At 37.4% G+C, this 24,458-nt stretch overlaps 1 protein-coding gene and 1 long non-coding RNA gene across 5 annotated transcripts; both read left to right on the forward strand.

Moving 5' to 3' along the window:
• The first annotated feature begins 2,214 nt into the window (after window positions 1–2,214).
• Window positions 2,215–4,775, forward strand: LOC128016925 (uncharacterized). 4 transcript variants are annotated; one of them, XR_008184316.1, is made up of 4 exons: window positions 2,215–2,416; window positions 2,876–3,263; window positions 3,557–3,682; window positions 4,655–4,775. It is a non-coding gene; the product is annotated as an uncharacterized LOC128016925 (long non-coding RNA). The 4 variants fall into 4 exon arrangements; XR_008184314.1 differs by lacking the exon at window positions 4,655–4,775 and having other exon boundaries at window positions 2,876–3,075; window positions 3,165–3,263; window positions 3,557–3,926; XR_008184315.1 differs by lacking the exon at window positions 4,655–4,775 and having other exon boundaries at window positions 2,216–2,416; window positions 2,876–3,037; window positions 3,165–3,263; window positions 3,557–3,926.
• Window positions 4,776–5,422: 647 nt separating this feature from the next.
• Window positions 5,423–23,087, forward strand: LOC128016927 (growth arrest-specific protein 2-like). The gene is made up of 8 exons (XM_052601883.1): window positions 5,423–5,454; window positions 10,657–10,822; window positions 12,175–12,284; window positions 13,247–13,388; window positions 14,975–15,038; window positions 15,129–15,540; window positions 15,650–15,757; window positions 20,808–23,087. The coding sequence occupies exons 2-8, from the start codon at window positions 10,678–10,680 to the stop codon at window positions 21,015–21,017; spliced, it is 1,191 nt and encodes a 396-aa protein (XP_052457843.1). The 5' UTR covers window positions 5,423–5,454; window positions 10,657–10,677; the 3' UTR covers window positions 21,018–23,087.
• The last annotated feature ends 1,371 nt before the right edge of the window (window positions 23,088–24,458 follow it).

Genomic DNA, 24,458 nt, shown 5'->3' on the forward strand with positions numbered 1-24,458 from the left:
AGTCATTACTGGGGCATTCTAGCCCCACCCACCAACCCTTCCTGAACCAATGAATGGCTACCAATACATTGTATACTATTGAGACTCAGACCAACAGGCTAGATAGATAGATAGATAGATAGATAGATAGATAGATAGATAGATAGATAGATAGATAGATAGATAGATAGATAGATAGATAGATAGATAGATAGATGGATAGAGAAATAGTCTAGAAAATGTGTATCTGCAAGAGGGACAAAGAAAGATTTTTCATTTGTCATCCTGTATTCTGTATGAGATGTTCTTTCTAAACAGAACATCCGCCCGGCCGTGGCTCTCTCCATCTCATTCTCTTTTTCGGTCTCTTTGTCCTGTGGCTTTTCTCTCTGAATCTTTAGAGAGCAAAGAAGGTTGCCATAGAGACAGAGATGCTTATAGTAGTAAAGAAGGAATGTGGTTGTCATGGGATATTTTGTAAACTAGGAGAAAATCAATGAATTATTGAGAGTGTGCTATGAAGAACACTAATGTGAGCTGACTATGTGTGTGTGGTGGAAAAAGAGAGAAGGGACAGAGATGATTCTGATCAAATCAACAATAATTACAAAGTGCATTCATCTGTTTTGTTTAACCTGAGTAGTTGTTATATTAAAAACTTGAACCGCTCCAGCGTTTGGACATTGTAACAGACCTGATGATGTGGATGAGTGAAAGCTGATAATGCACTGATAGCTTGTTCTCCATCACGTGATAATTACATTACGGCTAGACTTGATCCCATCACCACTCACAAGTAATCATATTACTGTGCACACACAGTGAGAGCAAAAGAGAGGAAGTGGAGGATGTTGCATCAGTACCACAGGGATCCTAACAATGGCTTCCTGTTTTCAGCTTTGTTGTCTCCTGTGCAAATCTTTCTAGCACAAACTAAAATATCTCATCATCAGTAGCCCACTTATTCACGGAACTGAAAATATAAATCTGATTATAGTGATATGAGTTTGCCTCCCTCAAGTCTGCAAAGCATCTTGAAACCCATAGGAATACTCCAGCCCCACCTAGTGACGATTTCATGAATAAATCGCGTGGGGGCTCTACAACGGTATGACATAGGCCTACCTGTACTTTATATTTATTGCAAAGCATGTCCTAAGAAGAATCAAACAAAAATTATTTAAAATAAATCTTACAGTATATATGTTTTCTTATAATTACCAACTCGGAACAACTATGGGTACCTACGCTTGAAATGATGACCCACAAAACAAGAGGCTTAATATGTGGAACAAACGGTAAACTAAATGGTTTCAAGGTATAATGTGTACCAAATACGTCAGCTAATGGCACATTTGCAACAGTAACACTATTAACGTCACTTCATCTGCAGCGGTGTACAATCTGACAGCTGCAGTACAGTAATTTGCAGTCGCACCCTGAAGCCATTGACCCGGATGTTGAGTTGCCACTTTATGAACAGTGACCTTCTTACTCACTCTGTCTGCAAGGAAGCAATACTATAATTAAATCTGTTCCTTTTCGAGTAAATTAAGGCATGGCGCATATGACATGTAGGTTAAATTAACTTAGGATATGCGCGACTGACGTGATTATTTTGCTCCATTAATGTTTTTTTCACACTTGCTTTTTAAGGTGGATTTTGTTTCTTCATCTGGAATTATTTAATTATTAATATTTAGATATAGAGTTGAGCTGAGTGCATGCCATGAATGTATATCGAGCATAAAGACTAATGCTGTGGGACAAAGAACTGTAATTAGTGATGGTCCCATCTGATGCTGAACCGGCCCCCTAGACCCCAGGGACCAATTTGGACAGACACGTGCCTGGTGTTCCCGCGTGTCTATCCGAACACCAGACGCGTTCCTTGGTTGTCCAGGAAACGCACAATTCCGCCTTCTGTCACGTTCCTGCGCAGTGATCCCTGTCGTGTAGCTGGCTCTCTAACTAGAGAGAGAACACATTTATCCATTACCCGCCATAAACATCCGAGTGGGCGGGAAAACCAGACATTTTCGACACGCCTTTTCTGAGCCCTACAATACGGCATAGACTGCAGTATCTACTGGATGATAAATTAATGTTTTAATTTCAAAACATCAACGCGGAAACATAAATTAACTCGTAATGTATGGTCCTTAAAAAAATAAGCTTAGATCTGCAAAAAGCGTTCCCTTTAGTCAACGATCAAGCAGCAGGGGTTCAGATAAAAAATCGGCAGCTGGCAGCAGGAAGTGGTTGCCATTGACAGCCGGAAGGCAGTAACTGACAGCCGGAAGGCAGTAACTGTCAGCCGGATGGTAGGCGGGACCTGCCATTCGGTGGGAGCCAATCAGTATCGACCAACGTGGGCGCAACCAATCAGATATAACTGCACCCAAACGCTTCAGTAATGGTTGCGATTGATCAAACGGTAAGTTCAGAAATTGGTCATCGGAGTAATTAATGTTTTTTGCGTTGTAAGTTTGATTTTAATTGGTATCTTGGTGAACGACTTGGTAGACTTGGTGTCTACTTTGGTTTAATTGTTCAATGAAATCTAATTAGTGGTAGCAACGTTGTTTGTGTACCTTGTTAGGGGCCTACCATTAACTTCAAATTACGTTTGACGTACCATTAAATATTAACGTTTGTTAGCGTGTTAACAGTCTATTGAATAATATAAAAGAATGTTGTTTGACTGGAATGATAGAAGATACATTTGCAACACTAACCATATATTTTTGCATGTTAAGTATTTCAGGAGATTGTGTGATATACATTAACTTAAGAGTTCTTAAAATAAGTTTTTTTTTTTTTGCACTGATGTGCATCTTGAGACAAAACCATGGCACTGACACCTTTTTTTTATTTTTTTTGTAATACCCAATAGTTGCCAGATGCTGTCCTGTTGGAAATTCTTCTTTACGTGATCCTGGAGGAGGGGTGATGCTACATTACTAAGTCCGTCTTTGGTTTGTTCCAAATTCAGAAGTCTGCTGTACTGTATACAGACTCCTTTCGAAAGAGGGCACAATCCAGCTGGCTTGACTGAGTATTTTCTTTTACATATTTGATTAGAGGTTTAAAAAGGTGCCATAACATTACATTTCTCAGTTGCCATGTCTGAATGTTTATCTTTGTAATAATGCTGTTTTCATGCTCCTCATCTCAATATACAGGTGGAACAAAATGGAGAACAAGTCTAAGCCATGTTAGGAATTCAACAAAATGTACACCCTGCAGACACTGCGACGAGGTTTACAACAACTGCTTACCAGGTGTGCAAATTATGCATGAAAATGTAATCACTGCTCTGTACATGATGACAAGATGCAATGGGAATAATCATTAATATGGCTGTGCATGCATGTCTACTGTTAATAAAGCAATTTAGGTATTAATGTCACCAATTTCTTATGAATAGTAAAATGCAGCAGCTAGAGTTCTTCCTAGAATCAGGAAGTATGACCGGATTAGCCCAGTTCTGTAAACCCTGTACTGGCTCCCTATCAAACATCGTATAGATATTAACATCTTCAATTATATTAATCTGTTTCTTTCTTATTCGAAGGTCACTGCAGTCACCCGGATCCAGTACGTATCCAGACCAGATGGTGGATCGCACCTAGAAAGGACCTCTACAGCCCTGAAAGACAGCGGAGACCAGGACAACTAGAGCCCCAGATACAGATCCCCTGTAAAGACCTTGTTTTTTCTCCATTTTGTCACCGGTGGAGTTTTGGTTCCTTGTCGCCTCTGGCTTGCTCCGTTGTGGTCACTTCATTTACAGTGATATCATTGACATGATTCCACAGATACTATTTAAACTGAACCGAGCTCAAGGATGACATCACTGAACTGAATGATAAACTGCCTTTTAAACTGACTACAAACTGAGTTTACTAATGTCCTTCTGCATTTTTGACTGACACACTATTTTCCTATTTAATACTGTAAAGTTGCTTTGCTTTGAGCTGTATTATTAAAAGCACTATATAAATAAACAATGCTTGACTTGACCATGTTGCAAGAGGAAAATGAGGGGCGATGCACATCCTCCTTGGGTTTTACAGTGATTGGTGCAAGATGCTGGAGAAGTAACACTGTATACCTCATCAGTTCTGATCTAAGAGTCTTGAAAATACCTCCGGATTGTTGTTAGTGATTCTGATTGATATTTTAGTCTGCTTGCTTACTGGATATATTTTATACGGTTTACATTGTAAAGCACTGACTTTGACAACTTACTAACCCAGTTACAAATTTAACAGCTACTTTATACTATATATATATATATATATATATATAGTTGTTTCTTGAAATACTACAAATATAACCGCAAATTATGATTTTAAATAAAGGTCTCTGAGAGACTTCTCTCTTTTCAGTCATTTGTGTATATAGCCTATAATAAATATACAACATACACCCAGTAAGTGCCACTCTCGTATATAAATATAAATTGTTTTATTTCACACAAACAATGATACATGCATAAACATTCAGCTGGAAATTAACGTTTAGCAAAATGATCTTATTTCTTTGTTTATATTTGATCAATATTTTAAATCAAATAATATACAATACTGACCTTTATACTTATTTAAAAAAGTATTAAACATAATCATAAGTGTATATAATTATTTATTTGTCTTGTTGCCGCCGGCAGCCTCCTCCAATTTCCGGGTATTAGCGACAGCTGCCATCCGGTTTTATTGGCAGCCACTTCCTGCTGCCAGTGACAGCCACTTCCTGCTGACAGCTGCCGATTTTTCGCTGAACCCCCTCTCCGATCAAGTTAACAGTATTTCTAGTGCAAGATGCAAACTCATTCCACAAAACATCTAATTAACATATTTTACAGCAAAGACACTTGAAAGATGTCGATAGATGAGTGATAGGCTATAACATCATCTGCTGATTGATTGTTCCAGGTTTCGAAAACAATCAGGAGATGAGCGTGTATCTCCCAACGAAACGTTGGAATTTTATATGGATAAAAGACAAAACCAACCAACAAATAATTTCAAAGACTTGATCCATAGCCTTCTGTTAAAATAGTCTGCACGGTCCCTGCACTTGCAGCTTACACACGGATATGCAAATCCTACGTGGGTAAACAAACAATAGATGAAGTTTATCTTTTCATCTTCCAGAAATATCGTAGCCCATATTCAAATTCATACCAAAGGAAAAAAAAAAGTATTTTTTTTCCTGATAATTCTGTAAATCACGAAAATATGTTGTAGATGACTTTCAAATAGGGTGCTGATAGTGAAGCTGAATAGTGAAGAACAACTCTTTATATATAGGCCATAAAAGCTGAGTTATGTATACAACACTGATAGTCTGAGCAGGTAGTGTGTTAATGCAATTTGACACCGAGAGCTAGTTTGGAGGAGAGAGGGAAAGTTTTGACACCCACTTCGACATTGTTGGCGGATCTGCTGAGGACACACACAGAGAGAGGTAGGCACTGTAGACCTTTTTTATTGTCAGCACAGTAACTAGATCAAATTTGAATTTAAAATGATAGACTGAAGTTATTTGTTTATTTGATAAGGGCAACAAATTAATCAGTAGTCTACTTACAGGCTATATTTCAAAGTCTGTTTCAAAAAAAGTTTGATAACCCATCACTAGCGGTCAGTGAAATGTTTGCTGGTCCTCGATCTGAGGACAGATATATTTTGAGTTGCTTTACCAATACGCACATATCTGTAAATAGTGTAAATAATGTATAAAGGAGCTGTTGCTGAAAATGTCTTCATCGTGAACGTTACGTTTCGTGAGAGTATGAGACTGTTATTGTTTAAGCTTTTTCACCTGGCTCCAGTCAACTTCTTACTTGTGGTACTGCCAGGACTGGAGGATGAAACAGTATTTGCAAATAGTTCACCAAAAATGGAAAAAGTATTTAATAATTTAGTCACCCTCGTGACATTCCAAACATGTTTAACTTAAAAGTATTCAATGCTGCATTATATTTTAAGGTTGCACATATTATATTATCATTTTGTATTATATTCTAAGTCATTTGAAGTCATCTGATACATTTTTGTGAGGAACAGGATACAATTTAGGCTGTCATTAGTCAATTAGTCTAAATGTTCCCCATTTACCTTCATTACATTAAAAAGATCAGTTTGGGCCATTGCTCATTGTTCCATGGAGGAAAGAAAGCCATACAGATTTCGAAAGACATGAGGGTAGGTATAATGATCACACATTTGTGAACTCTTCCTCTAAACAAACTTGTTACTTCAGTTTGGCAATGTTGATTAATGCCATGGGGTTAGACAAATCATTCTAAATCAGATATTACTATAAAAAATATGAAAAATAATAATAAAAAATAAGTAATAAATTATCCTCTTATAATAAATACATTTCTTATACAATTTACAACATATTTTCTCAATAATATCTTTAAATATTCGAGGGAATGGTTTAATATTAACCTAATATGTTTGAATATTTTGGCAGATAAAAAAATAACAAAACAATAAACTATTAATTATTAACATGTCCATATGAATGACTTCCAAAATACTTGATAACCTAACAAAAATTGTACACAGTTTGCCAGATACAGAGGGTACACAGTCTTAATGGCTCCAATGAATTGCAAGTTTTACTCACACTGTTTGTGGTTGTGATCCACTCACTCTAAGCAGTGTCACACTTTTCCTTACAGTGGTTTCTCATTTCATTACAGTGGTTTCTCATTTCATTGAAATGTAGACCTTTGTAGAAAAATATGTTGAGTGTGCTAACATTCTCATTGATATCGTGCAGCTGAAGATGAGTGTCAAACATGCCATTAAAATAAACACTCTGTGTTGTTTTTATGCATGGATTTATTCCAAGTAAATTAGTTGCCTTGGGTGTTTCTTCTGATTGCTTGGAAGCAGAGATCTTTTCTTTACACGCAAATTCCTTGATAGAACAAGTACTCTACATTTGGGCTGTCATCCCAGTATTAGGTATGATAAATGTCAAGCCCTTTCTCAACAGTAACTCATGGCTGTAATTTAACAGAGGTGAGAGAAGCAAGACTACCAGGTCAGCAGAAATGCTGGACGTATACCCGAACCTGACACTTAGATTGGTATGCCAGTTAAAAATTGTAGTTTGTGTATGTTTTATCTTGTATATCCATGAGCTTTCAGCATTAAGTATGTTATTAACCAGAACATGAGTAGATTATACAATTATAGCCTGTAAAATTGGACTGTTTGATGAGGAGCTTGCACCAAAAATATAATTGGATGGGTACAGTTGATCCTCAGAATCTCATGTGTTGCCTTGTGTCAGTGTGTATCAATGAGTGTTCACACCTATCTGTAAGAGGTGAACTGGAGCGTAAATCTGTGTGTGTTTTAGTGTTACATGTATCTTGGTGTGTGTGTGTGGGAATATAAAGCTCCTCTTTGACTGTGAGTTTGGATGAAGACCTCTTCCTCTCCTCCTGTCTGAGTATGGTCAGGCTGCAGTGTAAGTGTGAATGTGGCACCTGTGTGCTGCAATCCTGTTGTGTGGGCTTCCCATGCTCCATCGGTCAAGGAGGCTCAGCCTTCATCACTGACACACACACACACAAGGGCCTGCATGGAGTTCATGGTATGTTCATGTTTTGCTGGTCTTTAATCATTCATTCTGCCAATTCTGTCTATTACTTCTGCACATTTCTGCATCATCGTTGTCAGTCACGCTCTGTTTGCTCGACAGTAACACTGATTGGCAGATCTCTGTCTAGATGAAATAATAGATCATGTTTAAGTTTATTTGCCATACCTGTTTTTTTCTTTTTCAGGAATATGACTGAACAATAATTGTGTAATTGTGGTTTGCTTCAAAGGCATTATGGTGCTCTAGTCTAGATACAACTGCGGACAGTATTGATGTATTTTTACTGTACACAGTATACTTAAATACATAGTTCAAGTATCTGTAGGATTTGTGGATTATGTGGATTGTGGATTTTCTACAGATTTCATTTGTACTACACACATTCAAGCTAAATAAAAACTTACTTTTTGAATACTTTAAGTTCCTACTCAGAGAGCATGCAATTTGGGACACAGCCAATGATTAATTACTGAATCTGATTTGTTTGCAGCAGTCAACAACTCAGTAAATACTCCAACTGGAGTGATGTCCGAATCAAAATAGGCCTTCTAATAATTAAAATTAACACCAGACTGAGTGTTAACTTATTTAAGATCTATTCTGTCTATTTGACATGCTCTGTATTTTGAAAAGGTGGATGGAGTATGCCCCCCCCCCCCCCGCCCCCTAAAAATAAATAAATAACGAATAAATACATTATTTGTAGGTCCTCTATGCCCCGCCTCTCTGAAACACGTATATTTCTACAAAGTCCCTCCTTCTGACAATAACAGTCTGCTCTGATTGGCCAACTGACCCAGTGCATTATGATTAGCTGAACACCACAAGCACTCATCGGAAATGTAACACGCCTTTCCACAATTGCGAGCTTCACCTTTCTAAATCAATGTAAAGACCGTTAATAATGTCCTCAGTTTTACCATGGTTTCAAGCTTGATGGGGAAACAGAGTCACCTGACAGACACAGTGGTGAAGCTCGTATGTGTTTGCAGTACACAAGCCACGGATGGTTAAGATCGCTCACTCCACTGCGTGACCGTATCTCTCTCTCTCTCTCTCTCTCTCTCTCTCTCACTCACACACACACACACACACACACACTCGATGAGCAAAACTCTGCATATGAACATTTAGTAGCAGGTAATTAAACTAATAACAAAACATACTTACAGTAGCCAATTCTGAAGCGCCAGATTGTCGTAGCAAAGTCAGCATGACGAAACTGTCGTCCATAAAATGCGTTGCTGTTGTAAGTAATCTTAAAGATTCCTAAATGCATTTACTTTAGGAAGGCCAAATAAAGTGCTTTTGTTTTCACCTAGATACAGCATCTCCCTGACATGGCTGCTTAAACACTAACTGTGGTTACTGAAATCACACCTTCTTTCTTTGTGTGAACATTTGGGTGGCATCACGCAAATATTTCCACATAGTGACATAGATATGTGGGGGCATGTTTAAACGAGATGTTTTAGGGGGCCGTGGCAGTCTTAACTTTTATAAAGAATATCTCTTTGGATTTGAGACTTTAGTCTTTGCAACTAAAGGTCATTGAAATTGCATCATATGACCCCTTTAAAGTCTTTTATAGTTCCAGCCATCTGTGTATCCTTTTTTTTTCCTGTGTGCTGTTTCACTGTTACTCTATCTTCTATTTTATCAATAAAAACCATGGATACAAAGGTTCCTTTTTTTCTTTTTTGATCATGAGCTCTTCTGGGAGGTAGACCTCCTATGAAAGCTTTCATTGCGATTTCTCCCTGCTCACACTCTTAATATACCTAAGATCTCATCACCCTTCACTCTGTGCTGTGGAGGACAACAACTAATTGTTCCAGAACTTATGTGTCTTACTCTCCTCTTCCTCAACAGCCTTCTCCTGGCAAGCTCTCAAACATCTGGCCCCACTGCTCACTTGAGAGCTTCTGGTCGTCCAGCTTTAATAAAATAAATAGGGTTGGACTTACATCATTTACCACTATTTCTCTCTGCGCCTGTTTCAGTCGCACACATCTGCCCTGCAGGTGTCTGCTCTCCTTCCTCTGCCTTACAATGGCGTGGTAGTTATGGAAAGCAGGGGCATGTTTCTACATGTGAAAGGCCCTTCTGATGAATGGTTGCCTGAGTTGGTGGGAAATTACAGGACAGGGCCTTCTTCAGTTGCTAGGGTTTGAAGTAAGACTTGTATTGTACACGAAATCTTACCGAGCCGGTATTTGTTTGTTTGTGTTGGTGCTTTTTTCCACCCAGTCTTGCATGACGAGTCTTAATGGTTTTTACTTCACAGTAATTGAGTGCACACCTCCAAATTATTTTGAAATCTTTTATTTACACAGCGTTCCCTCATTGTAATTGTATTCTAGAGAAGATTTTATCATCCTTATGATATATTGTGCAATACCTGGCATCAGTTAGACATGGAAACGGTTAACATTAAAATAGTAATAACATTAACTTAAACCACAATTATCCCTATCTCATTCTTAGTCAGTTTGCCTGTCAGCAAAGTTAATATTTGTCTCTCACTGCTTGCAGTTTTGAAGAACACTAGGAATGTGGTAGATGTGCATCATTAGGTATAGTGTAAATCCAGCAATGTTGGGGGTAAAATCAGACAGTGGCCTATACACAGAAGCAATGAGAGAACAGATGTGCTGCTATCATTCATATGTGCACCACATTTAATAGTCCATTCAGGTCTATTTAGCCTGACCATTGCTGCCGAGGGTATGTGTGCTAGATTTGAGGTGCTGGATTTGATCCAACTGTAGTTGATATTCTGGTTTCTTTTAAAACATACACAGCTGTTCAAAAGTTTAGGGTAAGTAAGATTTTTTTTTTTGTTCAAAGGAAATGAATACTTTAGTTCATCAAGGATGCATTAAATTGATTAAAAGTGACATTAGAGAGGCTGAAAAACAACAAAGATGATCAAGGATATCTGCCAGTTCATTTTGGAAGTTTTATAGATATGTTATCATTTTGGAAACAACAGTCTCTTTAAATCAGTAAAGTTCCCCTCTTTCCTTCTCTATCCAGCAGTCCAGTACTTGAGTCAGTATGAATGGTCCCTTCAGTCCCAGGCGGGAACCAGGACCTGACCTCTCCTGTCTGCACCAGTACAACGAGTGGCTGGCGTGCAGGCATGAGTCCAGTCTACTGCCCATGAAAGAAGATCTGGCCATCTGGCTTAACAGAATCCTTGGTAAGAAAATAAAAGCATGTTCATGTTTCCATTCTAATTGTGATTTGTAAACTGGTGACCGTAAAAGGGAAGTTAATCTAAAAATAATATTTCTGTCATCATTTAACCAAACCACACACACACACCAACAAACATCACCACCAAGTGAAACAATGGTGGAGAAGTATCTGGATATGGACAAGCCTTTATGTAGGAGTGTAGTTAACCAGAAGTGGTTGATTGTAGTATCTGGGCTGTGGACACTAAAAACTTAATCTTTAGGGCAACACTGAGTCTTTTACAGCAACTATAAATTGCCTCTGGCAGTTTAACACATGGAAACGTCTAACTACAGCTCAAGTATGTCAAGGAAATGTGAATTGGAAATCACCAGCCCACTTATTTTATTATCACAGTTCTAGGAGAAGATGGTGCCTTGCGCTTTCACCATTTAAGATAGTTTTTTGTTAAATCTTCATTCGAACAACTCATGTCTACCAACTAAGTTGCTAACAGGTTGGCAACTATGCTTTGGGGAAACGCACCCCTGATCAGGAATACATGTCCTTGTATGTCTTTACCTCTGCTATTTGTTGTCAGAACCTCTTAATACAACTGAGGGCTGAAGAGCCCTCACACAACACATAAAGAGGTCAAAAGACCACAGAATCCCTAAGCCAAATAAAGCCTAAATACACAGCAGAGACACAACAACCTGAGAAATCAGATGAGACGATATACAACATCAGAGTTGTTGTAAAAAGCTGATGAGGGATTTCTCTCATTAACACGCTTCTCTTCCTGTTCCTCCTGATCTCAGGGCAGCATTATGACTCTGTGGTTGGCAGACAGCGGGAGATCTCTTTGTTTTCTTACACACTTCTCTCCTGCTCTGAGCTAATGACAGTGCCCAGTCATTCTGCACATCAGGCTTTCTGTTTTTGTTGTGGTTTCCCTCTGCCGTCCCCATCCCCAGGCCCTCTACTCCCCCATTACCGTGATGGTAAGCTCCGGTACCACTGCTGTGTTTGAATCTGTATGTACTTAACACCCAGGCCTCAGGAATGTGCCTGTACAGCCGTGAGAATCTCAGAGCAAGTGTGTTTAGAGGATTTTTTGGGGCATCTTCAAGTTGCCTAAGGTAGTGAAAGAGCAAGAAAAAAAAGATGGACAAGAGGATTTGTAAGGAAGGTAAAACAACAGCCATGAAAATTTTACAGAACTGCATGTAAGCCCAAGTGACAATATGTATTTTAGAGCTACCAGTTCATGCACTATTATTCATTCACTACCTTTATAACCTTCCTCTTTAGTTTCTTTATCATTCTTTAGCTCTTAATGCTCATTTATTTCTCTGAATGCTTTCTGCACAGGTTTGGATATAACCGTGGATGACTTCATGGACAGACTAGACACTGGTGTCGTCCTGTGTCAGCTTGCAGAGGTGCTGCAAGAGAAGATGATTCTGGCCAGCAATGGAAAGGTGCTCACAGCGTGACACATTACATTTATGGGTAGTTTGGTCCTAATCTAGAACTTAAGATGAGCCATAAAAATGTAAACCATGTTATGTGTATAAATAATAAATAAATAATATGTGCATGCAAGTTTTGAAACCAAGTAACTCTATTGCACAAGCACATAAACAGTAGATAGAGTTGCAAGAATAAATGAATATAATATACAAATTTCAGCAAGGATGCATACATTGAAAGTGACAGTAAATACTTTTAAATTTTACAACTGTGACACTGAAGACTGGAGTAATGGCTGATGAAAATGCAGTTCAATTCATATTCAGTTCATACTAAACCAGAAAACAGTTATTTTATATTACTGTTTTGACAGTATTTTTGATCAGATAAATGTAGCATCGGCGAACATAAGATCATTCATCCCTTGTATGAAGTCATGATCTATTCCTGTCTCATTCTAAAGGCTGTGCCTTCCAGAGGTCTCATTTGTCATACATGCCTCTTTTCATAAAAGTAGCCATTACAAAATAGACTGTTATTCCTCATGAGGAGTGAATTGCTGAAATTTCTTTCATGCTTTGGAATGTAATGGTCACTTTTATAAAAAGAGGCAGCCTCAGTGACATATGTGGCTGATAATGTGACATTCAGAGGGCACAGTCTTCGAAATGAGACACAACATATATAACTACTTTCCTGACAATCTTTCAGCCCCTGACTGTGACCTGTGTGCTGGTGTTATGGGGGTGCATCAGTATCTTTTTTGAAGACTTATTAGAATTAGTAGCACTGGCAGGAGCACTGGCTTGTGCAAGGCTTATTTTTGAAAAATATATGTTTTTTGAAAAAAAAAATAATAATAACAGAGGGACAATTATCTGTTGTACTATTTATACTGCAAAATATTCAGATGAACACATACTAAGCTGATCAGAGATATATTTCAGTTGGTTTCTTTTGTTTCCCATAGCCTTTTATTCGGCGTGTGATTCGCTGGCGGTCTGATGCAGCCTCTGGATCATTCTTCGCTCGAGACAATACTGCGAATTTTCTGTACTGGTGCCGTAAAATTGGAGTGGAGCAATCACACCTGTTTGAATCTGAAGATCTTGGTAAGTATTAAAATCAGCATACACGGCATACAGTCAATACAAGTGGCATGAGCTTGTAAGTCTGTGAGCTGGTTCACCATCAATCCTAAAAAATCTGACAGTGGACTCCTTTTAAGCACAGAATGTTCAGTGTTTTCCTTGTTCATTTTTATAATTATGAGATCATTAAGTGAGATGTCCAGTTACAATAAGCCTTACTTTTCGGTCTATGCAGGCTGTTGTCCTAAAGAACTGCTGAATAGACAGGCAGTATCAATATCTGTGTCACTCCACTGTTCACTGCGTCACACCCTTGGCCCCCGCTGTCCATCACTGTGTGAAGAATAATGGAGAGAAAGAGAAGGATATAGAAATGAAAGGACAGTAGGTCAGGGGGAAAATGGGGAATGGAAAATAGGGTCAAAGATAAAGAATATAATACAATAAAAGATAAAATGTAAAGTAGTGCACATTGAGAGGTTTTGAGAGGATAGGTAAAATAATGTAGCGTTCAAGAGTGTTCAGTAATTGTTATAAAGCAACAAAACCCTTTTATGAGTCTTTTAGTTTCAGTAGTTTCACAGATTTATAGGTCATATTTAATTAAAAAGGGACTGAAATACTGTGGTCTTAGCATCTGAGGGACATTTGCAGAGACTGAAGCAGTGTGTTGATTTAACTTTGTGTCTGTGCTTTTCAAAGAGTCCCAGAGTTGACTTTTATATACTGTATGCACATACCTGATGTTGAAATGGATTTCATGAACTGTCTGACATAAACGAACTGTTTATTTTAAACTTCAAACCAGTCTACAGTGATACCTTCTTACTGGTAATCTAGCCAACATTAATCATAACTTTCAAAATGAGGCTATTTTGGATTTATCCATTGTTTCTTTGTTTTCATAAGGATTCACACATTTAAACCTCGTCAGAGACAGAGAGACATATTTCTGTTTTCGTTCTTGATGATAAAAGTTTTAACAAGACTTAGCATCTTTGTGTTTTCCACTTTTCCACTGCACAACAAAGACATAATTTTTATCAGTGCAAAGTTTGACTACAACGTTTGTTTTGTGTCTGCACTGCAAAGGCTCATGGGTTGGTTTTTAAGAAATTGAAACCAAATTTAGTGAGGTGAAAATTCTTTGCTAATGGGATTAGACATATCAATAATAAAGAATAAATTTATAATAAAATAAGAATTTAAATTAATTAAAATAATTAAAAATGTTTAAACATAAAACTATTATTATTTGTCATCATAAAGAAAAAAAATGTAAATTGATCTTGTTTTAAGGGTGTTTAGATATTTAAAAAAAAAGATTTTCCTCCGTGAGATTCTGCATAACCAACTTTCCCTATTTTCCCCGAGCAGTCATCCTTATTCACTTTGCAGTGTTATGATACTGATATTTGAGGAAGTTTAATGTCATTTAGCTGAATAGATATATCAAATGTCTTTTTGCTTTAGGAATCTTTGCATGTGTCCATCAAAGCTTGTGTCTTCTGTCCATTCTTATGCCCAGGTTACAGTATATGTTTGAGCTGACGTCATAGACCTCTGAGGACTTTGTTGTGTGAATGACAGTGTATGTGTTTCACCAGTTCTTCAGAAGCAGCCCAGGGATGTGTGCTTGTGTCTCATGCAACTTGGGAGAATTGCTTCAAGGTGAGTTCCTTTGATCTTTAAAGTTGTTTATATCACACCATCACCATATAATCATCTCTCAGTCAGAGCTGAATAAATGTTCCTCCTCAGGTATGGCATTGAACCGCCTGTGCTGGTCAAGCTCGAGAGAGAGATTGAAAAAGCCGAAGATGAGTCTTTGTCACCATCCATGTATTTCGCCTCACCTCTGCCATCTCCCTCCACCCCACCTGTTTTTTTCCTTCCTGATCCAGAGCCCCCTCCAACCACAACCCCCTCATCCATCTCCCCTCCACCAGACCCTTTTCCCTCGCCTTCTCTGGCCCCTCCCCCTCCCCCTCCCCCTCCCCCTGAGTCCACGTCCATCTTCTCTGACTCAAACACCCAGTCAGAACCTCAACAAACTTCACCAACTTCACCATCACCCATTCAGACACCCATCAAATCAACGCCGCCCTCACCGTCAAATGGCCTTGTGAAGACTAGAGGGAAAAAGAGCAGCGGTAACTTGCTGGATGCCATTGTGAGTATTCAAAGTCATAGACTGTGTGTGGTTTACCAGGCCTTAGCATACTAGTGCATGACTTCAGGATAATCATCAAAAGCGTGTTTTCTTTGTTGCTTTGTTCCAGGTGAAGCAGATATCAGAGGATCCACCGTGCAAATGTCCAGTCAAATTCTGCATCGAAAAGCAGCCAAAAGGCCATTATCGTGTTGGAGACAAAGTCCTCTATGTCAGGGTATGTATTACTCTTTCCACCCCAGTCTTCTTTACTTAGGTTTAGTTGAGGGAAAGTCTAATTCAATATTTATTATTTCCCGCTTTCATTTGTATTTCCATTGACTTCTATAGAAAGATATGAAACGATATATGTAAAATCATGTTTCAATGTTTATTATAAGCGATCAATGTGTCAACAAGCTCTGCTGTGCTTTCACTGTTTCTTTGGAAGAACAAATATTAGTTTTGAACCTGAGAGAACACAGTATTCAGTCAAGGCAAAGCCTCATGGGAGCTGGTGTTGCCTGGCAACATGGAGAAAAGGTTCACACCTTTGAATAGGGAAAAAAGGAGGTTCAGACTAACAAATGTCTAGGATCAGGGCTGGAAGGTCTGTACACTGGAACAGAACAGAAATAATGCAGAAGAATAAACAATCATAAATGCCCAGTCATACTGAAAATACACATAGAATTTTGTTTATATTAAAACTCAAATTACCTATAGAAGCTCATACATGATATTTTGATATTTTGTGCATCTAAACCCTACATGGAATAGTTGAATTGTTAACAGATTTGCAAGTTTGTCTCATTTGGCACATGTGCAATCTCATTACATGCTTAATTAATCATATCAAAATACACTTACTTTATGTAACACATTATTTGTGTTTATTGTCACATTAATAGCCATCAACGCATCAAGCTGTTTGTGAACATTAATAAGAACTTACCTTGCTTTTGTCATTTGACTTTTGTCTTTTAATTACTTTCTGCTTAGAAACACTAACCAAACTTTTTAATCTACTTTTATAGATCAAAGCTAAGTCAATAATTAAAAATCTGATGAATCTATTCAGCAACAAATGAATGACACTAGGGGGTCAATTGAAGAAACTTTCATGATCATAAAAGGTGGCCATACAAGCAGAATTCATCTATAGGTTGGTTACTGATCAACATTAAGGAACGACATAGAATTAAAAACACACCACAAGTCATTAGCTGTGTGAATGTATTTTGAGACTTACAGCCTCGCTTCTGTTGGCTCCACCCCTCCCTTTTATGATTTTTCAATCAGACAAATCCTTTAGGGCAACAATATGTGAGGCTGATGAAGAAAAGCATTCACTTTCTGTCAGAGATCCAATTAGAGAGAGAGAGAGGCTTACTGTAGCACTCAAAGAGAAAGAGGATGGGAGCTTTTAATATCATTTCTCATGTTTTTTTTTCTACTTCTGTTGTGACACCCTGTGCTAAAATGAAAGAGAAGGAAGATCCATTAGATCATGACGATAGCTGAGCTGTGTAGTAGAAGGGGTGAAGAATTGGTGAATCATTAAGATTTACGTTTCATGCCATGTCTGACATTAACAGGAATATTAATGGCATCATGAATACTTTACCTTTAGCTCTGATTTGAACGCATAATGCCATTTCAACATCGCATGTTAAAAGCTGTTTGCCTTTATCTGACAAAACTCTTCTTTCGCAGACACCACATTTACAGTAAATGAATATAGCTAATACAAGCGTCACGCCCTTTTATAGCTTTTTTTTAATGCATTTATGCATTTTTGCTATACATGTTCCACCAAGTCTATCTTGCATCGGATCTGTTCAGTAATTAAGCACATTATTCACCATTCATTGTTGCTACAAAAAAGGCAGATTAAGGGTAAGATATGGATATCATCCTGGTGGATCGAGGAGGGAAGCAGGCAGAGAAACAGACCCACGAGGCCCTGGTGGTCTTGTTTTTGTGGCTAAAGCGGTCTGATGTGCTTTAGATTTACATGGGTGTTCAGAATACAGGTAATCTTTTTAAGGTGGGAATGCTACTGTATTTGCCATCTCTGATGCATCTCCAAATGTATTTTTGCACTTTTGCACTTCACTAATATAAAGGTGTGCATATTATATATATATATATATATATATATATATATATATATATATATATATATATATTAGAACAAATAGCTTGTTTGAATAGCTCTATCCTACCCAGAAGATGTAGTCTACTCAAATAAAGATATGAAAGCTACAAGTCTGCCATCTAGCGGCCAGTGTGTTCACCACAGCACGGCCGCTCTAGTCTCAGTCACATTCATTTTTCAGGGGAGGAAAAAGACTAAAATCAGTTTCGCTCTCTTCATATATAATAGAGAGGCTATAAATGCGAATAATACGTAATGAGATTGGAATTTGACCACGCGGGGTTCTCAGAAAAAGCGTTTAAACAACACGTAATGTAGCATACTGCCCATACCATGATATTTAGTGCATTATTGACTTCACACTTAAGTCGCGCGTTACACAACGTATACTTTCATTCCGCACTGCCGGTGTTGACTGCTAAATTTACGTACGTGTCAGAGTCGATAAAGGTTTGACTGACGCGGGGTTTTCTTAAACAGACTCCCCCTCCTCTCGTGTATTTGTTAAGTCTCGCTCACCTCCTCTGTCAGCCCTGACATTTTAATCTGCTTTGGAACAGCTGAGCCTGATCAGACTGCGTGGTAATTAGAATACTGCTTGGCAAACTCGTGCGCGCGCTTGTATATATCCATCTATTAGGATGCATCAAGCGAAAAGGATTTGGAGGGGTGGGAGGTGCAAAACATATAAATCTGGTTGTATTACCAGCAGCTTAACAGCTTTGTAATGAGAGGGTCAAGACTGATAAGGTGGTGGGGAGGAGGGAATAGATGACTGCCGGTGCCTCAGGGGACAGAGACACATTTCTCAGGAGACGTGACTTGACCCTTCCTGCGCTCTCGTTCCCAGTTTCAATGCATTTCTATTTCGTGCTTCTTGTTCTTGCTCGGGAACGGTTGCCGTGGCAGCGAGCGAGCTTCACGCCACGCGCCGTGGGTGTCTATGTGTGTGTGTGTGTGTGTGTTTGTGTTTGGATTTGTCCTGCGCTGGTGCTCAGCTGGTGTCGTGAGGTGGTGTTTCATTAGGCTTAATGAGACTCTCTCTCACTCTCTCTCTCTCTCTCTCTCTCTCTCTCTCTCTCTCTGGGATCATTTGCCTTTCATCGAATCTGCTGCATATTAAATGTAGGCCTACACTTTGAAAATTTTATGAGGGAGGAGGGGGGTGTTCCTTAATTTTCTCTAAATGGGTTGGTTTTTAATTAAATTATCAGATTTAGACCTCAAATATTGTAATATGAAGTTTGCATTGCTACCTTTCAGATGTCTTTTATGTATATATTGTTTTATCCTTTTCCTGCTTTTAAACTATGAATATTAATGTTGAGATATATACATTTTGTATATTTCAAATTTTATGTTGGATTTTCATAGACCTGTTTAGAAATATACTCTAAACATGAGAAACCATTTCAGTATTTGTTCTGTGGAAATTATTTACATCACCGTCCCACAGCTGTGGCATTGTCACCACGACAAAAAAAATTTGCCCTGATAATTAGCATAGTTACTGTATTTACCAAGGAAACAACAGTGAGGAGCATCAGATGCTTCACATGTAATATATAGGAGACATAATGTGTGAGGAAATCAATAGAAAATAAATCAAGGTAAATATCACATGTGAGCACCCAGAGCTGGGTGGATTACTTATGAATTGTAATCAGTTACTGATTACAGATTACATGACAATTTGTAGTCAGTAATATAATATCTTAGATTACACATTTTTGGTAACATAATCTGATTACTTTTGGATTACTAAATACTAACACTAATGTACCTTGCTCTTAGTGTTTGCTAGTAACACTGAATAAAACAAAATCACATTTTATGATTTTCAAGCATATTTACTTATAATTAAGTACATTTAGAACACAGCTATATTACAAAAATCAATACTGAAAAACATGAAATACACAGCAATATCACTGTTAGAGCGAATATTTAATCTAAAAAACACTAGAAGTGTATACGACTGTATCAATGAAAAACATAAAACAATAGCTACATTACAAACATGAATTTTGAAAAAGTCTAAACTCACACAGCAATAACATTTCTATCCATCTCAAAACATTTTAAGCAGGCAACGTAAAAAAGTTTATAAATGTTAAAAAAGGAAATTTTGGAGAATCAATTAAGGTATTTTTCGGACTATAAGTCACACTTTTTTTCATAGTTTGGCTGGTCCTGTGACTTATAGTCAGGTGCGACTTATTTATCGACATTAATTTGACATGAACCGAGAGAAATGAACCAAGAGAAATGAACCAAGAGAAAAAATTACCGTCTCCAGCCGCGAGAGGGCGCTCTATGCTGCTCAGTGCTCCTGTAGTCTACACTGAAGACATAGAGCGCCTCTCGCGGCTGTAGACGGTAATTTTTTCTCTTGGTTCTTGCTTCTAAATAAATGCGACTTATAGTCCAGTGCGACTTATATATGTTTTTTTCCTCATCATGACGTATTTTTGGACTGATGCGATTTATACTCAGGTACGACTTATAGTCCGAAAAATACGGTAATTGTGAACAATTTATTACCATTGTGCAAATAATATGTAATCATGTAGTCCATAAAAAAAGTAACTGTAGTCTGATTAAGAGTATTTGAAAAAGTAGTTTACTTTAATTACAAGTACTTGAGTTTTAGAATCTGATTACGTAATCCAGATTACATGGAATCTGTTACTACCCAGCTCTGTGTGCACATTTATTTTATGTTATTAAAGTCTGACACTTTATTTATTTTTTAAGAAATTTACTTCAATTTAAATGTGGCCATAGGAATTATGGTAGCACTTTATTTTACAGTCCTGTTCCTCATGTACATAATATGTACTTATTATAGTAATTACAATAACTATGTAATAACTAGGTACTAACCCTGAACCTACTCCTAAACCTATCCGTACCCCATGTAGTTACCTTGTATTACCAGAACTTTCTTAGATAAATACACTGTAAGTACACTATAAGTACATGTTAGTACACGTACTGTAAAATAAAGTGCAACTGGAATTATATTAGACACAATACATGATTTGAGAAGTGGAGGACATAACAGTTTTGAAGAAATGTAATAATAACAGAGAACCTTCTCTCTTTTGCTTTCTCACATTTACAGATGCTGAATGATAAACATGCCATGGTGCGTGTTGGTGGTGGATGGGAGACCTTTGGTACTTACTTGTTAAAGCATGACCCGTGTAAGATGACTGAGGTCGCTCGGCCTGGAACCAAAACCTGCAAGCCTAACGGCAGGTCCCCAGTCAAGAGAGAGCTGTCCCGGGACAGTTATCTGGTCGTAGGTACTCATTCCCACTTCAAGAAGTAATGTGACTCAGTAACTGCTATTTCTGTTAAATCAACTGCAGGCTGATTTTTTATTTTTGTCAAGGAGTGAAGCAACCCAGTTGGCTTTTTTGTTTTTTGGTCCTCAACCTTTTGGGTCTTGACTCAAAAATGTGTCACAGGTCTGTTCTAGTTGTTGCACAGACAGCTTATTAACAGGGTTTCACATAAGTGGTCCGCAGGTCAGCATGTGCGACCAAAATAAGAAATGGGCTGTGTAAATTAGTTCAGTGCGTGCGTTTGCGTACCGACATGGTTGACAGCTGTTAATAGACATTTAACATTTTAGATCGACAAACTGTACTGTATAAGATCTCTATGTCAAACTGAAAGCATAAATCTTTATGATCTTTATCTAAAGAACTAAATGTAAATCCAGTTCTAAAAATAAAAGCAACTGAGAGCTACCAATGTTATACAGTACTTAAATCTCTTAAATAATTTATCAATCCAAACTGTTATACACAACAACAAAAAAATAAATACTGATACACACACTGAAATAATTTTACAGAGTCAAGTTTTATGACAAAAGTCATAAAATAAAATTAAGCAGCACAATGCACTTTTTATTTGCCTAAACCGTGAAATTAAAAATATTTTACAAATCATGGCTAGATTTTAAACTAACAAAAAATGTAATATTCATAACATTATCTACTGACATGTATTACATGTTCAAATAAAGTTTTGAACTTTTTTATATATAAAGGGATGAGTTAGAATGATAAATTAAATTGTATCTGCTCCATAAACAGTTCTACATAAGCTAATGTGCATTCTCAACACTTCTGATAACAAGGTAGGATATTTTCCATCTACCGGTTCTGTCTATTTTGTATTGGTCTGAACAAAAATATGGCAGACTGAATGAATTTGTACATCAACAGTTTGAGAGCAGAGGGCGCTTATGAACAGCAGAACAGAACTGTTTCCACGGTAACCTCTGTAAACAAAGCTGCCCTGCCTTCTAAAACAAAGTTTTATTACTAGGGCTGTTTGATTCCACAATTTTTGGAATCTATGCCAATTTCAATTCCTGATCCTGGAATTGATGGGAATCGATTCACTGTTGTTTTTGATTCTTTTCCAATTCTTGTTTTTTTTAGATTGAAGAAACCTAATCTCACCATGATGACTGCATGATAGGTCATAGAATGTAACCTTCCTATAATATGAAGCAAGCTTTTATTCTGGCAGGTTGCCGGTGTCATGAGAAATCGAGTCCCCCTTTGAAATTGTCAGAATAACAGCTTGCTGGTTTTAAGTTTGAAATGACATTAAATAAATAATAATAAAAATATTAGCATTTTATTTTTAAGTTTACTATAAAATAATTGTATTTGTATTTAATACAACCTTTATATTTTACAATAGAATAGTATTATCACATTTTAATATTTAGTTTATCATTTCATAAAAAATAAAATAAAAAAACGAAATAAAGTGCAATAATCACATTTATTCATTTATTTTGTATATTAATATCTGATGGGTCACACCATGTACCACTGTGTGAGGACCAAACCAAATCTCCAGCTTCTCATATGAGAACCAGGCTGAAAAAAACTTTTGTGCACCCCTGTTTATTAACTTATAAAGAGGACGAAAATACTTTTGAAAAAAAAAAAAATGACTACAGTACATGATTATATTAATACATTTCAATGTTTACATTTATTTTTAAAGAACATTTTGTTCACTTTTGTATGGTACAAAATGTTGGTAATGTGCTGGGTTAGGTCACCATTTGATGTACAAACTGGCCTAACACAAAAGATTATTGACCCTTATGTTTTATATAGGGTATATCTCCTGGGTTTGTTTGCTGATATACGTTTTTTTCTTTCTTTAAATTTTAGAAGCATAAAGGGCATGATCTCTGTTGAATCAATGACTGGGAACCCAATATTGATTTACTTTATTTTTATTTTACTGTAATGTTTAATTCTGATTTATGGGTGTTGTATCCTGACTGTTTGACTTTACAAAGACATTTCTGTAATGTTTTCTGAATGAGGGAATAAAGTGAACATGTTCCGCAAAGATCCTATAGGTGGTGCTCTATATCAAATTATTAACTTTATTTCGTACTGCACGTGGTGTTACTGTAACATTATCTTTCTATGAAAATTAGTTTAGAGTACTGTGAACCCCATAGCTATGCAGTATAGGAAGAATATTAAACAGGACCCATCTGTCTGATATGCTTCCATTATATATATATATATATATATATATATATATATATACACACACACACACACACACACACACACACACACACACACACACACACACACACACACACACACACACACACACACACACACACACACACACACACACACACACACACACACATACAGTACAGACCAAAAGTTTGGACACACCTTCTCATTGAAAGAGTTTTCTTTATTTTCATGACTATGAAAATTGTCAAGTCACACTGAAGGCATCAAGAGCTATTTGACCAAGAAGAAGAGTGATGGGGTGCTGCGCCAGATGACTTGTCCTCCACAGTCACCGGACCTGAACCCAATCCAGATGGTTTAGGGGTGAGCTGGACCGCAGACCAACAAGAGCTAAGCATGTCTCGGGGAACTCCTTCAAGACTGTTGGAAGACCATTTCAGGTGACTACCTCTTGAAGCTCATCAAGAGAATGCCAAGAGTGTGCAAAGCAGTAATCAAAGCAAAAGGTGGCTACTTTGAAGAACCTACAATATGACATATTTTCACACTTTTTTATTTAATGTATATAATTCCACATGTATTAGGATTGGAGAGAAGGAAAAGGACAAAAAGACAAGAAGGGAAAGACAAGAGCATTAAGGGGAGCTGTAACATATATTTAGCTTAATAAAATAAAATTGAACCATATGTATCTTCTGTTAGTATAGTATAGGGCCTACTTGTTTTTTATTAAAGCCTGTGATAATTAATATATTACAAAAACATTGTAAAAATTACAAATTGACCTTACAAAAGAAGGTCATCTTCTCCAATGATGGGGATAAGGGGGCGGATTCAGCGGAATGTTTTGACGAATGTTATGCCACAGCACTTATATGATTGCACCGATTGGCTATATCTGTGAGCAGACACTGTCAATCAATGTAGCTATTGGAGACTGAGAAAACGGCAACCACCATAGATGTAAAGAAAACGAAGTTGCTTGTCCGCTTTTCCTAACAAGCAACCATATATTTTTTAATAACCCCCCCCCCCCCCCCCAAAAAAAAACGTAACGCGCAACCAGTGCTTTTTTAACGCGACTTACAAAAAAAAAGAAAGAGCCCAAAGTCGCGTATTATAAGCGGACTTGGCAACTATGGAATTGCTGCCTCCTGGGTTGTCAGTTGTTGGATAAAACTGCATATTTCATTTAATTGATCGTCAAGTGCGCTTGTTCCTGTTGGTGT

Source organism: Carassius gibelio, chromosome A7 (assembly GCF_023724105.1).
Source record: "Carassius gibelio isolate Cgi1373 ecotype wild population from Czech Republic chromosome A7, carGib1.2-hapl.c, whole genome shotgun sequence".
NCBI lineage: Eukaryota > Metazoa > Chordata > Actinopteri > Cypriniformes > Cyprinidae > Carassius > Carassius gibelio.

Excerpts from the sequence above, each read along its gene's own strand:
- LOC128016927 (XM_052601883.1), top strand. The coding sequence starts at position 10,678 with ATGAATGGTCCCTTCAGTCCCAGGCGGGAACCAGGACCTGACCTCTCC. Across the intron at positions 10,823-12,174 it reads CTGGCTTAACAGAATCCTTG|GTTTGGATATAACCGTGGAT; the intron begins GTAAGAAAATAA and ends CTTTCTGCACAG. Across the intron at positions 15,039-15,128 it reads CTTGGGAGAATTGCTTCAAG|GTATGGCATTGAACCGCCTG; the intron begins GTGAGTTCCTTT and ends GTTCCTCCTCAG.